Source organism: Trachypithecus francoisi, unplaced genomic scaffold (assembly GCF_009764315.1).
Source record: "Trachypithecus francoisi isolate TF-2019V2 unplaced genomic scaffold, Tfra_2.0 Lachesis_group11, whole genome shotgun sequence".
Taxonomy (NCBI): Eukaryota; Metazoa; Chordata; class Mammalia; order Primates; family Cercopithecidae; genus Trachypithecus; species Trachypithecus francoisi.
In genome coordinates, this window is record NW_022681456.1 from 50,594,261 (window position 1) to 50,610,329 (window position 16,069).

At 34.6% G+C, this 16,069-nt stretch overlaps 1 protein-coding gene across 2 annotated transcripts in view; it reads right to left on the reverse strand.

Annotated features, from left to right (window-relative positions):
- The window catches only part of TMTC2 (transmembrane O-mannosyltransferase targeting cadherins 2), a 445,065-nt gene that overhangs the window by 74,802 nt on the left and 354,194 nt on the right, over positions 1 to 16,069 (reverse strand). For both annotated transcript variants that reach the window (XM_033221143.1, XM_033221144.1), the window contains exons 10-11: positions 14,736 to 14,850; positions 3,267 to 3,330 (exon numbers count right to left, since the gene is read on the reverse strand). In XM_033221143.1, the coding sequence (XP_033077034.1) occupies positions 3,267 to 3,330; positions 14,736 to 14,850 (179 nt within the window). The remainder of the gene's footprint in view (positions 1 to 3,266; positions 3,331 to 14,735; positions 14,851 to 16,069) is intronic.

The following is a 16,069-nucleotide window of genomic DNA, read 5'->3' on the forward strand; positions in this document are numbered from 1 at the left end:
TGCTTTAGAAGAAAATGTTTAGAAGCAAGTAAGAGTAAGATTAGATTACCACGTAGGGGAGAAAACTAGAAAAGACAATGGAACTATTTAAATAGACTGGAGTTGAAGTCTGTTAGCTATGCGATCATATAGGCAGGTACCAGATTTATTAAGTTAAAAGCAGAGAAATAACAAAGAATGTTTTTTATGAACAAAGGTAATAAACAGATATGAACAAGATAAATGTTAAATGAATGTTTTAATTCAGATCAGATGTGTCATTGCTAATAAATCATCACACGGGTTATTGTTTAAAAAGGTCTCTTCATTTCAGAACAGAAATTTATATTACTATCTTGTCTGATCTTGGAAGCTAAGCAGGGCTGGTCCTGCTTAGTACTTGGATAGGAGAAATTTATATTACTGCCATGGTTTGTATTTTATCACTGCTTCCTCTGTGCTGTGGTGTTTTACTCACCTAGACCACATACTGTAAGTCAAAACACAATTCTGAAAACAGATTAGGAAAAAATCATATCTGTTGATCCATCAATTGTAACATCATTTATTCACTGTTAAATGTGAACATTTTATTCTATCCCATCCATTTTAAAAGTATTGTTGCCAGATAGGGAACGTATCATTTGAATAAACATATTCTGAAAAGCAGTCTGCAGCGGGTTTATGAAGAAACATTTTGAGGGTTCAGCAAAAAATGGTTTTGAGTTGGAGATTAAATATTGATTTTATGATTTGTTTAGTCTTTTAAAATTAACCATTTCACAAATCAGCCTCAAATCTTGTAATATTCGAGTGTCTTTCATTTTTTAGTCCAGGTCAGATAGCTCAGGTAGCTCTTCTCTCACTAATTCATTATAACATGTTGAAGATGGTCATTTGACCAACCACTTGACCAAAAATCAACATGACACTCAAGTGACTAGTACTCAAAAAACAATTGCATTTACCTATCATGCATTATGTACATTCATAGCATCTTATTAACGTGAAGGCAATAAAAAAAAAGAAAAACAAAAACTCTGATCTCTGCCTTTAATGAAGTTGTAATAATAAGACTTCAAATTCAACCCTTTTCCTAGAAATACTGCACAAAGCTGCCCGACTAGGGCATTTACCAAACTATGCGTAGTGCATGCCACCTGCTTCCCTGCCACAACTCTTAACTCACTTGTGCTTTCTCCAAAGCACTTCTCACTGTTTGATATACTAGCTCCTTCTCCTCAGACTAGATTGTGAGCTCTTAACCATTTTGTTCACTGCAGTATAGCCACTGCCTAAAGTAATACCTGGTGTCTGTAAATATTACTGAATAAATAAATAAAATGACTATCATTATTTAGGTTTTCCTAATTTCTGGCTTGCCTTTCCTCTCTAAGATATGGCTGCATTTTTTTTTTTTTTTCCATCAAGCTTTCTGTTATGCATTCAGTGGCCCGGGTTACAGTGTGATTCCATTTAGTTTTGACAGTGGGTGAGTTATTAAATTCTCAGCCCTTACAGAGAATAGGGATCACAAAGGTATCTGTGGGTTGTTGTGAGAAATGAATGAAGTACTTAGTAGAGTGTTTGGCACATAATAGTAAGTGCGCAATAAATTTTAGCTGTCATTGTTCTCACCATATGATTATTAAGTTATTTTCTTCTGTTGCAAACTGCTTATCAATTCTTGAAACATCTCATAATTAATGTGACAGGGTTCAGAACAGCCACCCAAAACATGGTTCCTTACAATACAGAATATTTTAAGCTGAAAAAAAACAAAACTGCAGAAGAAGGAAGGTCACTCTATGACCTTCTCCCTCCCTTCTCCAAGGTAGTAGGTGATAAGACCCTCATTAACACCTTGTCTCTGAATACACAGGGAAAAAAAGAAGAAGAACAAACAGGACTTTCTAAGTTCTTCCCAATTTATTACCATGAGATCATAACCTTTTGTCTTCTAATCAGACTTCTGCATGATGTCTATAAAAAATAATTTCCTGAGTCATCATTTCTGAAGGCTCCCATATCAGGTAAAATGTATATTAAATAAATCTGTATGCTTTTCTATTGTTAAATCTGTCTTTTGTTTGGGGTCTCAGCCATGAGCCTTAGGGTACTCAAGACAAAGATACTTTTTTGCCCCTACAAATAAAACTCGGAGGCGTTGAGATTCAGGGCTAATGTTGCAAGTGGATGAATCTCCTGAAAAGAAAAACAGCTACCTCCCACATAGGTCTCTTTCAGAGAGCATTCATCCTCCTCTTTTGTGCTCCCGGAGGACTGTATACACCTCTGTATAAGAATCACTACACTGTATTTGAATTAGATGATTGTGTTCAGTATTGTCTGCTACACTGTGTGGTCGTTTAGGATATGAAATCTCTGTATCCTACCACAAAGCAGGAACTCTAAAGATGAAGAATGCTTGCCCAGTGGATGAGTTACTATAAAGAAATGAGACTGATCCCATTATTTGCACTCACATCACATGTGCACTTTCATTACTGTTTCAAAATTGCATTTCCCAATAGATGGTCTTGATGTGAAGAACAGGGTAGAAGATTTTAGTGTTGACGAGAGATGCAGAAGGTATATAAAAATAAAAGCACAATGTGTTGGAGTTCAGAGATGTGTTGCAAATAAAATGTGCTTAGAAGACCAAGACAAAACCAGTTGTTATTTTCTCATAAATGGTTACTCTATTTCAATAGAAGAGATCTAATTCACATCCATCTTTCTTTATGGAAGCATCATTACCCAGAGAAAAATTGTAATAAAAACATTCTTGATGAAGTTGAAAAGCACAGTTATTAGAAATGAGGGCTGTAGAATAGAAAAGAGGCATACAGCTTGAGGTCTGACTATATATGAGAATCAAAAAATAATAGGTATTTAATGCCACAGCCAAAAAAACCTTCAAGGAATTGCTTTTAAAAGTTATGCAAATACAAAGTATTTAGTAGTGCTAAAGCCTGTGTTTAAGTGATAAAAATCTTATGTTGCTTTATACAGGCTAGAAGACAGCAAATCTAACTCTAGAAAAAGAAGCTTGAGGCTGGCAGATTTTACTATTGAATTAAGCTGTTTAGTAGGTATCCAAAATAAGAGATTGAGAGAGACAGGAAGAAAGAAAGAAAGAAAGGAAGGAAGGAAGGAAGGAAGGAAGGAAGGAAGGAAGGAAGGAAGGAAGAAAAAAAAAAACAAAACACGCTTCTATGTCTTACACCTATCACATGCTTTGAGTCTATCCCTCCGAAAGTGTTTGTCATTAGGAAAGTACTTACATTAGGCCTCAGCCTGGCTGCCAGATCGTAATACTTCTCGGCTGCTTCATTGAGGCTAGCCTGTCTGTAAAAGAAATAATAAAATATAACTATATCATTTATTTTAGAATTACAATTAGGATCACTGTGCAGCAAAATAATGTTAATTAAAAAAAAAAAAAATTCTGGTCACACCAAACAATAAATTGCCCAAGCAGCAAAAGACTTAAAAATTGAATGTTTGCATTACACTTGTTATAAATAGTATTTAAGGCATTATATTTAAGGCATTATAAATAGTATCTTAACACAATCCTATTCAGTGGGTGTTGTTATTTCACATTTACATATTAGGAATTAGAAAAGTTATCCTACTTTTCCATGCAAAACTAGGTAATATATTATAGTGGTGGGGTTCTCCAGCATCAACATGAGACCCCAGAAAAATCTCAATTTTAAAAATAAATTGTCAAAATTAGTAATTACTGCTTTTGTTTTATGAAAACAGTAAAGATCTGCAGGACTTTCAAAATTCTACATCTGTCTAGAAAGACACTTTCTTTCCAGTATGGAGGGAACTTTTCATGGTGTGTAGTTAACAGAAAAAAATAAAAAGGCCAGATTATGTCTCCCCTTGGACTTCGGACACCAGGGTCAGCACATGACTTAACCTCAGCTAAATGGATGTTCTCGTTACTTAGAACTTTCATTCCTAAGTGACAGAAAGATGAAAGGATGGCCAGAACTCACTTGCAATGGTAGAAGCAATGGGAATTTACTAGCCAGACTCTTCCTGGAAAGAACCGCTTTTGTATATCTCACTTCTGGGCCACTGAGGCTACCTTGTGTCCTGCCAATTTAAGCCTTCCAGCCTACAGTGAATTCTGTAGCTCCCATAGCCTTCAAATAGCTACAGTCAGTTTCTATTGCTCACAGCCAAATCCTGTAAGTAGCGCAACTGACTTGTACAAATAAAATGTGCACTGAAATTTACAGATAGATTTGTTCACTGTCTATTCCTGTGATTCACAGAAAAGACCTAGGTTCACCCAACTCATCACCCAGAAGCAGGGCTCTAAGGAAGTGCAGCCAGTCATTCTGTAATATACAACATATTTTTTGATCATACCATGTTGCTTCAGAAGACCTCCTAAGATGGCAGGAAATAAGATCTAAGAAGCTTGTGGAGGTTGAGCTGGAATCTGGTGACAATATTTGAAGGGTGCAGAAAAAAATGCTACAGGAAAATGCCAAATTCAATTTCAGATGTTGTCTATAGCATATCTAGGATGTGACAATAATAGTAAATGGCTGGGGGTCCTGTAGTTAAAATGGAGTGGTGTTCTCTTGAAGTTGTGATGTAAAGAAGCTATTGAGACAAGAAGATGACAGGACAAGGATGAAGAGAACACACAAATTAACTTTCTCAATTAGAAAAACATATTCAAGTTTTAAAAGAGAAGGTTAACTAGCCTTATCTATAAAAGTGAATTTGCACTTGGTCAAGCCAAATACAAACTATAAAAACATACCCCATGCAACCATATAAATTATGGAAATAACTGAAGATAACATCTCTCTGGAGAGTAGGACATATTTTTCTAATTTTTAAATGAAAAATAATTAAAAACACTGCTATTTTTTAATAGAGGTTATAAAGAAAGTAAAAACCCTTGACCTAAGGCTCTACTGGACCCATGACATGTTACAATGTGCTGTTGCAATTTATATTCTCATAAATGTTAGAGCTCAATTTCAATATGTCAAGAGAAGTACTTTAGTTTGGTATGAAACAGTAAAAATTCCCTCACTAGGGTATTTAATAAAGGTTCCCTCCACCAAATTATAGAATCAATTTGGTACAGACTCATTTGGAAATCTGAACCAGAATTCATTAGGTCATGCCCTGGAAAGGTTTTCTCCAGAGGAAAATAAAAGGCATGCAGGTAGGAAATTGGAGCAACTTAATACTACAAAGAACTCAGTTACTTTGAAGTGAGATCAACCGACAGATGCCCAACATGGAAAATATAGCTACCATTAATATTCATCTTTATGGACATTTAATCATGAGGTAGATAAGGATCAAAAGAGAAACTGGGGAATCCATCAGATAAAATGCCTTGAAAATAATAATAAACTCAATTTTTAAAAGGTTTTACTACCCCCCAAAAATGGTTATTAGTTTTTAAAGTCTTCATATTATTTGGTGCTTTAGTTCTCAAAGGAAATATCTAGGTTAGAAAACTTAATTTCTTAAGCTAGAAGTAGAATTGATGAAATTCTGATGAGGTGGGGAAAAAAAAACCCACTAGGATTTATTATATATGTCATACAACTATGCAAATTAATTTTTACTCTAGGACCTTGCTTCTAATATTAAATAGTCTTTACAAACTACTAATCAGCAGGCATTTATGGCAGAACATGGAAAACTGTAGGGAAAAGAATATGTCAGTTGCATCCACGGAATGCTCATTTATATCCTCATTTTATTCTCTAGACAAAAGAGAATAACTCATGAGGAAGTGTTCAATGTCCATTTTACAGTGTTTGCTGTATTTCATACACAGCTCTGCACAGAGCATCCTGGGAGTACTTAATAAATCTTAATTGTAGAGATGATGGAATCATTAATCAATATTTGAAAAAGTAAAGATTTAGCAGTATTCTGCCAGTTGCTTAGAGATTCTACTAAATATTGTCAAGGATTTCAACGATAAGATTGTTAGGGACTGATCGCAGGACTCAGGTTCCCAAGACTATTAAAGCAGATGACAAAATAACACTTCCTGCATACTTGTATCCTCTCTTCCTTCCCTATTTCTTTTCTGGAACAGAAAATTTATAAATCCTCTATCCAGGAATTGATTATTTCATTTACCAGTTACAATAACACCATGAAGCAATTATTATTATTTACTACATTTTAAAGATGAGGATAATGCAAAAACAGTGCCAGATATTTACTTTCTTACTTCCTGAAATATCTCATTTTTAAAAGCTCACAGTTAGATATATTGGAAACTTTTCCCAAGTGTCCAAGTATTAAGAGAAGGCTTTGAAGGTGGGTGAAAAGGAAAGCAGTGGCTCTGCAAGAAATCTTGCAGGCCAGATGTAAACAACTTTGCATTCTGACCAAAACATACTTTACAAAGCCAGAAATAAGGTGGTGAGAAGGAAAAATCATTCATACCAGGAACCCACAACGGATCCAGATGGGCAACTTGCTCCATTTAACATGCCACCCTAGGAGTCAACATTGTTATGTCACATATCTAGAGCATTAAAGATTTAATCCCTATGCCAACAATAGACAATAACTGGAGACTCAGATGGAGGCTCCTTTCTCATTACCAACTCCTACCTATCACAGCTGTAGGGCCCTCCCACTCTTCACATTACCTCTGGTCTCTCAGGGCCAGGAATGGTAAGGAAGAAGAAAAAGTCCACATAGCATTTGTGAACTGGACTAGGAAGTAAACCCTGAATTTCTAAGAAATCACTGGAGTGAGTTGATTATATTTTAAGTCTTTAGGTTCAGGGTTTTTTGTTCTGTTGGTTGGTTTTGCTTTTTGCCATCAGTAAAAATACAGTCTCAGATCGAAAGCAAACAGACAATAACAAAACTCACAAACACATTTCATCATTTGTGTACTGCAAAATTCCATCTTTGTACATGAGACTATAAAATCTGCATCTGTTAAATATACATATTTCTTATATCTAATTCCACTCTCTGGTGTTATTTTAGAAAAGTATACTTTGGAACACATGTTTACGGCCCAATAGTCTTATAAAGAAAGATGTATAAGAGAAATTTGGGAATCAATAATGTAATGGAATAACAACTTAATATACCCTATGACATGTCTGAAGTGAATCTGATTAAAAGAACCACTTACAATTACCCACATTTTTATGTATTCTGTGCAAATTATAAAATCGCTAAATTTAAAATGTCTTCTTTGGAAATATAAATAATAAAAACTCTAGTGGCATTTAGATGTAAAACTCTCTTTAACTACAATTATTAATAGTTGTGAATTGCCAATATGAATTAAAAATTAATATAAAAACTACTGATACGTACAAAAGATAATATTTCAGTAAAGTCTTGGTAGTGATTTTCAAGAATAGCTTATGAGCATTTTTTTTTTTTTTAACTGGAGATTGTTGTTCATGTAACATAAAAACAGAGGAAAATAGCTGGGTTTTCCTGGATTCTTGCCAGGCTCTGATGCTTAGTTTTGAGTTACTCAAAGCAGCACTAAATTTTAATTCCAGTTGATATGTTATACAGTAGGAACAGAAGTAGAACTGAAATAATCGAAGACATAAAAATGTACGGAAGATCTTAAAATAGTGAAACCAGAGTCATACATACATAAAAACAATGGAGCAGAAAAGATCCTTGCAATGAAACTTGTACAATAAATTGTTTATGACTATTAAGCCTTCTTAGATGAAAACTTCTCTGTCAAGATACCAAAAATGGCTTCATGACCTGTAAGTATCTCCACCTGAATTCTAAATGAAAAGACTAGAGTGGGCCGGGCGCGGTGGCTCAAGCCTGTAATCCCAGCACTTTGGGAGGCCGAGACGGGCGGATCACGAGGTCAGGAGATCGAGACCATCCTAGCTAAAACGGTGAAACCCCGTCTCTATTAAAAATACAAAAACTAGCCGGGCGAGGCGGCGGGCGCCTGTAGTCCCGGCTACTCGGGAGGCTGAGGCAGGAGAATGGCCTAAACCCGGGAGGCGGAGCTTGCAGTGAGCTGAGATCTGGCCACTGCACTCCAGTCCGGGCGACAGAGCGAGACTCCGCCTCAAAAAAAAAAAAAAAAAAAAAAAAGAAAAGAAAAGACTAGAGTGGTAAAGAAAAAAAGTCGCAATAAGAGGAAAAAACTACGCTGACAATATAATTTTTAAAAAGGTCCCTCTGAGAAATTCCTTGATGCCCCATGACAGTTTAAGGCTATTCTTTCACAGCCTCAAACTGTTCAGGGGCTGCAAAGGGCAGAGTTAAACCTGTATCTAGAAAGATTATATAATGATGTGTAGTGGAAAAAATTAAAAGAGAGGGTATTGTGTATTGGCAATGTCAACTGTTATATTCACATGTAGTAAATTACCACTTATGTTCAAGGCGTAATGTTTGGATGAGGAGAAGGAATTGAGACGGGTGGAAGAGAAACAGCAGAATAGAACTTGCTTGTAGTGGTGGTCCAAGAATCAACATCCTAAGCTCATCCTGGGATTTATTAGAAGCATAAAATCACAGGTACTACCCCAACTTACTAAATCATAGCATGCACTTTAATAACATCCCCAGGTGCTCACATGCACATTAATACTGGAAAGAAACAGCGTTGACAGATGCCCACCTTCAACCTCATTTGCCACCCCACTTTGCTCTGAAGACCCTATGGTCCATTACAACATAGTTGAAATAAGAGCTGCGTGATTGTAAATTGGAAGTAAAATATACCTAATAATTGGAAAATCCAGTGTCTTTCTAGTGGTTTTGGTAAGTTTGGAAGTGATAAGGAAGGAAATATATGGCTCAGAGGGCACTGGAAATATATACATACATCCTCAAGATACACACACACCTACACACACACACACACAATCTGATTTGTGAAAATAATTTGATTCTGTTTTCTTCTCATTCAAGAATTTAAATTTTATGTGACTTCCAGTAGAATGTATGAAGAAGTTAGCATCTGTAAATTTTATGTTTTCAATATGTTGATTACATAATATTGTGCGATTTGAATATAAAAATTAAAAGATAATGATTCTTTCTTGTATAGTCACTCTGCTCTCTAGAAATTAGGGAAGAAATTAGAACCAGTTGGTATGGTGGAGTTTTGCTATTTTTACTACCTTTGGGGCAGAGTGATAGTTTCCACCCTTAGGCCTAGAAAAAAGGAAAGTGCACATATCTCAGCTGCATGCGTGACCCACATCAGAGACTATATCATGATTATGCTTCTAAAAATGTAATATCCCTTTGAGACTACAAAGTTGGAGTTCTCTCTCCAATGGCCCTACTTTATAAAATTTATTACGAAAGTATAATTTAATACTATTGGAAAGACCTAACTACTAAGCATTTATTTGCACATTTGACAATCTGTTATTCTGTAAATTATTTTCTGTATCAATAAAGTCGAGAATCATAGCATCTAAGCCATCAGTCAGGTGTAAAGTACGAGGGAGCCAATGTGACACAGTGAAAACAATATCATACTACATTAAGCCTTAACCCCTGCTTTACCAATGGTAAATACAGAGAAGAGTATTGACTTTGAGTCTCAGTATGCTCATCTGTAAGATGGGAAGGTTTATTAACGTTTACTTCACAGATGTAACTTAGAAATAAGAGAATGACAGACAAAAAATGCAAAGTATAGTGTCAGGCAGACAGAAGATGTTTGAATAAATGCTACTTCTATCCCTTACCCTGTAAGCAGAAGTAGATTAAACACACACACACACACACCCATTCCACTAGAGCCTATGAATGCTGTAAACCATGTAAAGTTTGTTATTAGTGCCTCTATTTCCTCTCAAATAACAAATATCTTCATGTTATCTTCAGCTTCCAGTTCTTCAGAAAAGTTGAATAAATCCATTCACAGAAAATGTTTCTAATAGAATAACTGATTCAATAAGTTTCTTCTCATAATGCTATAGATATAACTCTACTGTGTTCTAGCATCGTAAATTCCTTTATTTTCCTTTAATGATAACCAATCTGATTTTTAATGCTGTCACCTGGAAGCATCTAGTAACTTTTCATTTTGTTTGAAGTACTAAAAATGTCACCATGTATTGTCAACATTCTTTATGTGAGGCCACTCAACATTTGTGATCACCTCCCCTATGAATACACTTGGTAATCAGCCAGAACAAGGATCCCACATTCCCAAGCAAGGTAGAAGCTAGAAATTCACTCATCTTCTAACTTTCGTCTAGCACAGGACTCAGTTTCTACCCATCAGATGCAATCTCAAGAGAATGGAATTCAGAGTTAAGTATAATGGGAAGCAGCTAGGCCCAGGAGAATCATCTTCTAATAAATGTGATGCACACTTTGCTGGGTTCCTTGTGGGTGATAGTGGCACAGCTCCTGCACTGTAAAAGCTGCTGAGCCCAAGGGAATTCTGGGTGTTTGGGAATTATTCTTAGCTGTGTACAGTAGAGCTCCCAACCCCACTGGTAGAGTCTGTAGGTTATAGAACACTCTTTAAAAAATCTTGTTGCTGTACAAACCAGCAAGAATGATTCTTTAGTACACAACTAAAAGCTGGTCTCTACATGACAACAGTTTAAAAACAAACCTATTTTCATTGATTTTGCCTTCATTACGATGAATGAAGATCATCCTATTTTGGAAATTTTCTCTATCTCTTGATAATCTCTACTCTATGCTCTTTTTCAGAAATTTCTGTTCTTATTAATATTTCTATATACACAAATAAAATTATATATAGCATATATAATATATAAAACTACATGCACACATATACAGTATATAGATATATGTGCATATTTGTACATAAATAAAACTAACACATTATGTATACAATATATGTATATAAATGACTATAATTATATACACATGTATAATTATGAGCATATATAGTATGCAGAACTATACAAACATAGATATAATTACAAATGTAATTACTTATAATTATGCATGTGAGTTCCCAATCTATCCTCCAATCATCTGTTCATTCACCATTTTCATGTTTTTAGTATTTTCCACCAATTTCTGAGGAAATATTTATAGCTTCTATTTAAATTATTAGTCTATTAATTGTATACTACCTCCATTGCTGTTATACATTCAGAGACCCTATTAATCTCTTAGTAATCTTTTCCCAACATTATAGTGTTCCACTTTCTACTTACCTATTTCTTTGCACAGATACATTTTGTATCAGCTAAGTTGGGTTATACTTTGGGAATAAACATCTTCTAAGTCTCACTGAATTAAGACAACAAAGTTTACTTCTCACTCATTGAACCTATCCAACGCAGGTGAGAAGGGAGGTTTGTCTCTCTTTGGTCACTTAGGGATCTACATTTCCACAATTTCTAAGTCAGAGAAAGGGAAAAGCACTCAGTCTTAGAGCTTTGGCTCAAATGTGCCATATATTACATTCACACACATTCAATGACAAATAAGAGGCATGCAGGACTTCAGCTTCAAGGAAGGCAGGAAAGTGCAATACTACTGTGATTCTCTAAAACAAAGGACCTTGCAATAGTTTGCTGAGAATGATGGTTTCCCACTTCATCCATGTCCCTACAAAGGACATGAACTCATCCTTTTTTATGGCTACATAGTATTCCATGGTGTATATGTGCCACATTTTCTTAATCCAGTCTATCATTGATGGACATTTGGTTGGTTTCAAGTCTTTGCTATTGTACCCTAGAACTTAAAGTATAATAATAATAATAATAATATCATTAAATAAATAAATAAAACAAAACAAAGGGCCAAGCAAACTTGTTAAATGACATTAATACTACTTCCACCACAGAGTGTTCTTGTGAAGCACTTTGATGACAGGAATTTAGAGACCCTCGAAGAGGCTCTTATGTTTTTAATGTAAACCTGCTTCACTGAGGCCCTTTATTTTGATACCTCTGACTTGTCATTCTTATCTGAACTGCCAAATTGAGTAATATATTTCAAAACTTTATATTAGCTTATTCTACAGAGAAAGATCTTTGTTCACTTCTGGTAGCTGGAATGGATCTACTGGAAATTTCTCAAATTTCAGGCCTCTTGAAGGTCCCAATAAGATAAAGATTTGCCCCTTGATGGCTGGCCTGAGGATCTCACTTCTTCCAATCTCATTTCTTTCAGATGGAATGATCATTTTTTTTTCTTTTTGCTACATTTGTAATGAGCAGCTCCTGTTCCCCCTCCCCCCATTTATAGATTCTTTTGGTCATTACATTGGAGATTTGCCAAGAAAAGGGAAGTTAAATCAGTATGTTCAAACCTTATCTTGAACTATAACTTTTCCCTAAATTGCTGATTTTTATCCAGCTAACAAAGTGAGACACAACCAGGAGACACCCACTCTTTCTCTCACACCCAAATGGTCACCAAACCCTGTCAATTTTGTCTCCTAAACATCTCTCAAAAGAACAGAGTTCTTGAGAAAATAATATCAAACTTAATTTAGAACTATGTGGCATCACCCCCAGGAGAAAATTTACATGTAACATTAAATAAGCAAAATTTTGACAACCAGACATTTTGACAAAAGTATATTCAAGGGGAAACCAATAACCCTTCTTATTCCTTTAGGCAAACAAAGCCCTGAATGTTCTCAACTATTAAGAAAAGAGACTGATATTCAGCTTGACAGCAAGCACTCCAGAAATGCTTGAATTTGACAGAGGTGAAAAACAGAAAAGCTAAGTAAAAACATTCATGAAGACTGCCATCCAGTTGAGTAGGAGAAAGTCAGGCTGCTGTGGTCACTCTTGCAGTCAATATAGGAGGGCACCGACTGACTGCAACTTAATGAGGGATGTAGACCAGAGAAAGCTGGAGAGGATGTTCTGAAAATAAATCCTAAAGATTTTCTCACTGCCAATATATAACAAAAATTTTCCACTGGTTTCTAGCACTAAGACAACTAAGAAAAAATCATAACTGATGTCTTTAACAAGGACTTTTTTTTTTCTTTTGTAATATACTTATAATGGGTTTCTATTGGTAGACCTTGAAATTCAGACATGGATTTAATATGTAGCAAAATGCCTTGTTGATAAAAGTATCTCTTATTATCAAGATGAATTTGCCTGCGTGTATTCCTGCTTTCCCATTCTTGCAAATTGTTTACTGTTGCTATAGTGTTTTATTCATGAGGAACCAAAAGTCCTTATCTCTGTAACAATACCTAAACTTGTCACACAAATTGAGGTGTCTTTTAAAAATTATCTTTGCATTGAAGGTTCTTGCAGATTGGTTACAGTTTATTTTATGAATATACCAACAGTCAATTGAATCCTGATTTCCTTTTGTAGGTGTCAGCTTTCTTGAGTTCATCACAAAACAAGTACCTTAGGGATGCTAACATTAATGTTGAATGAGGGCATTCAACTAAAATGTCTCTGTATTATTTTTTTTTACAACTACAGGTGAATCTACAATCATCTTAAAAGCTAAAAAAAAAAATCCTTCTACTTTTTACAAATGTCCTCATTTTAAAACCATCCAATTGTGAATCAACTATTCTGTTATTATTCGTCCCCTGTAAGAGTAATCTACACAATTACAAATCTATTCCTGGAAGCCAAGTGCAGAGACCACAGTATAGAAGTCATTTACTGAAGCATTTAGGTGGGGATTTAATGAACTAGCATTCAAGTAAAAATATGGGAGGAGTTATATGTACACATACACACACATATATATATAACATGAAAAATGATGCCTTTTAAACAACTATATAAATCATTTGATTAAAAGCAGTTAAAAACATCCTCCTATAATCTAAAGAACCATGTATGGATGCACTTTCTTTATATTCACACACAAAAATGATAATTTTTATTATTATTTTATTATTTAATAATTTTTATTATTTTATTTATTATTTGATAATCTGGCCTTATATTTTAGTATTTTTGCTCTCATTGTAATTAGCCTTTGTAATAGTCTTCTGAACACAGAAGCATTAAAAGTTAAAAAAATGTATTATTTAACGACAAAGCAATAGTGTTGATTCCAGGGCTATTTTGAGAATTTCATGGGCCTTAAGTATACTTGTATTTGAAACTCCTCTCCACTATTAAACATTAAAATGTATCCACATGCCACAGTCAATATAATTAACATAAAAACACAAATACTGAGATGCAGTTTACTGACATAATGTTTTGCTTTGGAGACATTTAATTAGACATGTATTATATTCAATTTTGCAGTTTTCTTTTTGTATTTTACGAGTAGTCATTTTTAGAGGGAAGGGAAAGGAGGTCGCAGTAATTTTCAGAAAGTCCTAAAACCTCATATGCCCTACACATGGTGCACATAGACCAGGGGAGTCCAATCTTATGGCTTCCCTGGGACACAATAGAAAAAGAATTGTCTTGGGGCCACACATAAAATACAGTAACACTAATAATAGCTGACGAGCTTAAAAAAAAAAAAAAAAAAAAAGAAAGAAAGAAAAAGCAAAAAACCTCACAATAATGTTTTAAGAAAGTTTACGAATTTGCGTTGGAATGCATTCAAAGCTGTCCTGGGTCACATGTGGCCCATGGGCCACGGGCTGGATAAGGTTGAATAGCCTATAATGAATACAATGTTTCTACTTTATTACATAGTTAAGCAGCATGATTCACATTAAGAATGTGGAATAAGGTGGTATGACATTAAAATTCGTATACTTAATTACCTTCTCAAAGTCAAGGCTTTGAGGCACAGTAGCAAGAACTAACCTGAGCATGTGGGCAGCATTGAAGACAACATCAAACTCTGTGCTGTCTAGTTCAGCTGCTTTTTTTGCCATCTCAGCTGCTTCTATGAGACGAGCTTCTTCCAGAAGAAACTGACCTGAAAAGTATAAAAATCAGTGAGCTTCAACTCAGAAAATCCCATGAAACAATAAAGCTGTTATTAAAGAAAAATAAGTACAGTGGTAAAGGTGATTTGAAGCTAAAATTTAATAATACACTCATTATTTAGAGATTATTTATCTGACTTTTGCTTAATTATGGGACATTTCAATGTTTCTATTTGCTAACTTAAATATTTTTTTCTTAAAAAGAAATCATCTATAGACTATTCAGCAAGATATAAGATGAATAAATTTAAAGCTATATTACAAATATGAGTTGAGCTGATTCCCACTGTTAGTACTTTAAAACAGCTCCTGTCTCTGATGCATATATACAAACAGGCATATTCCTATAGACAAATATGCATTTCTTATATTTAATATTAAATTACTGATAAACATAGGAAGGTAGGTTAAGCATTAATTTACTCAATTAGATTTAATAATAATTATAGAATAGATATTATTTATTCCAACAAGTTCAGATATGTGAGATTACTTTCAGGTTAGCTTTACAAGGTTAGAATTACTGCAGACAGAGTCACAGAACTCTTTCAACTGTACCTCAAGAATTATTACATAATGCTATCCCCGAAACATATTGTGAGGGTAAAGAAAACAAAAGTTAGGCCCAATTTTAATGTCATAAATATACAGAGACAACAGGCCACTTTTTAAATAGAGATTGAACAGTAACAGTACTAATGCTAAGCCTTATCTGATACGGATATTCAAATAAAAACCAAATTAAAGGATGGCAAACATATGCTGAAGCCATCTATATAGTTGCCAGGTTTTTCAAGTTGTGGTCTAATTATTATCTCTTCTGTTTGAGGTTTCATGTTTGTTTAAAGTTCAAGAATTTAAAAGTACTAAAAATAGTTATAAAAATGATTAGTAAGTTCTGAGCTGCAGACAGAAACATAAAACTTTAAAAAGTCAAGAAGACATGTGAAAAAAGGCTCAATATCCCTAATCATTAGAGAAATGCAAATCAAAACCACAATGAGATACGATCTCACACCAGTCAGAATGGCTATTATTAAAAAGTCAAAGAATATCAGATGCTGGCAAGGTTGCAGAGAAAAGGAAAGGCTTATACACTACTGGTGGGAATATAAACTAGTTCAGCTTCTGTGGAAAGCAGTATGCTGATTTCTCAAAGAACTTAAAACAGAATTACCATTTTACCTAGCAATCCCATTATTGTGTACA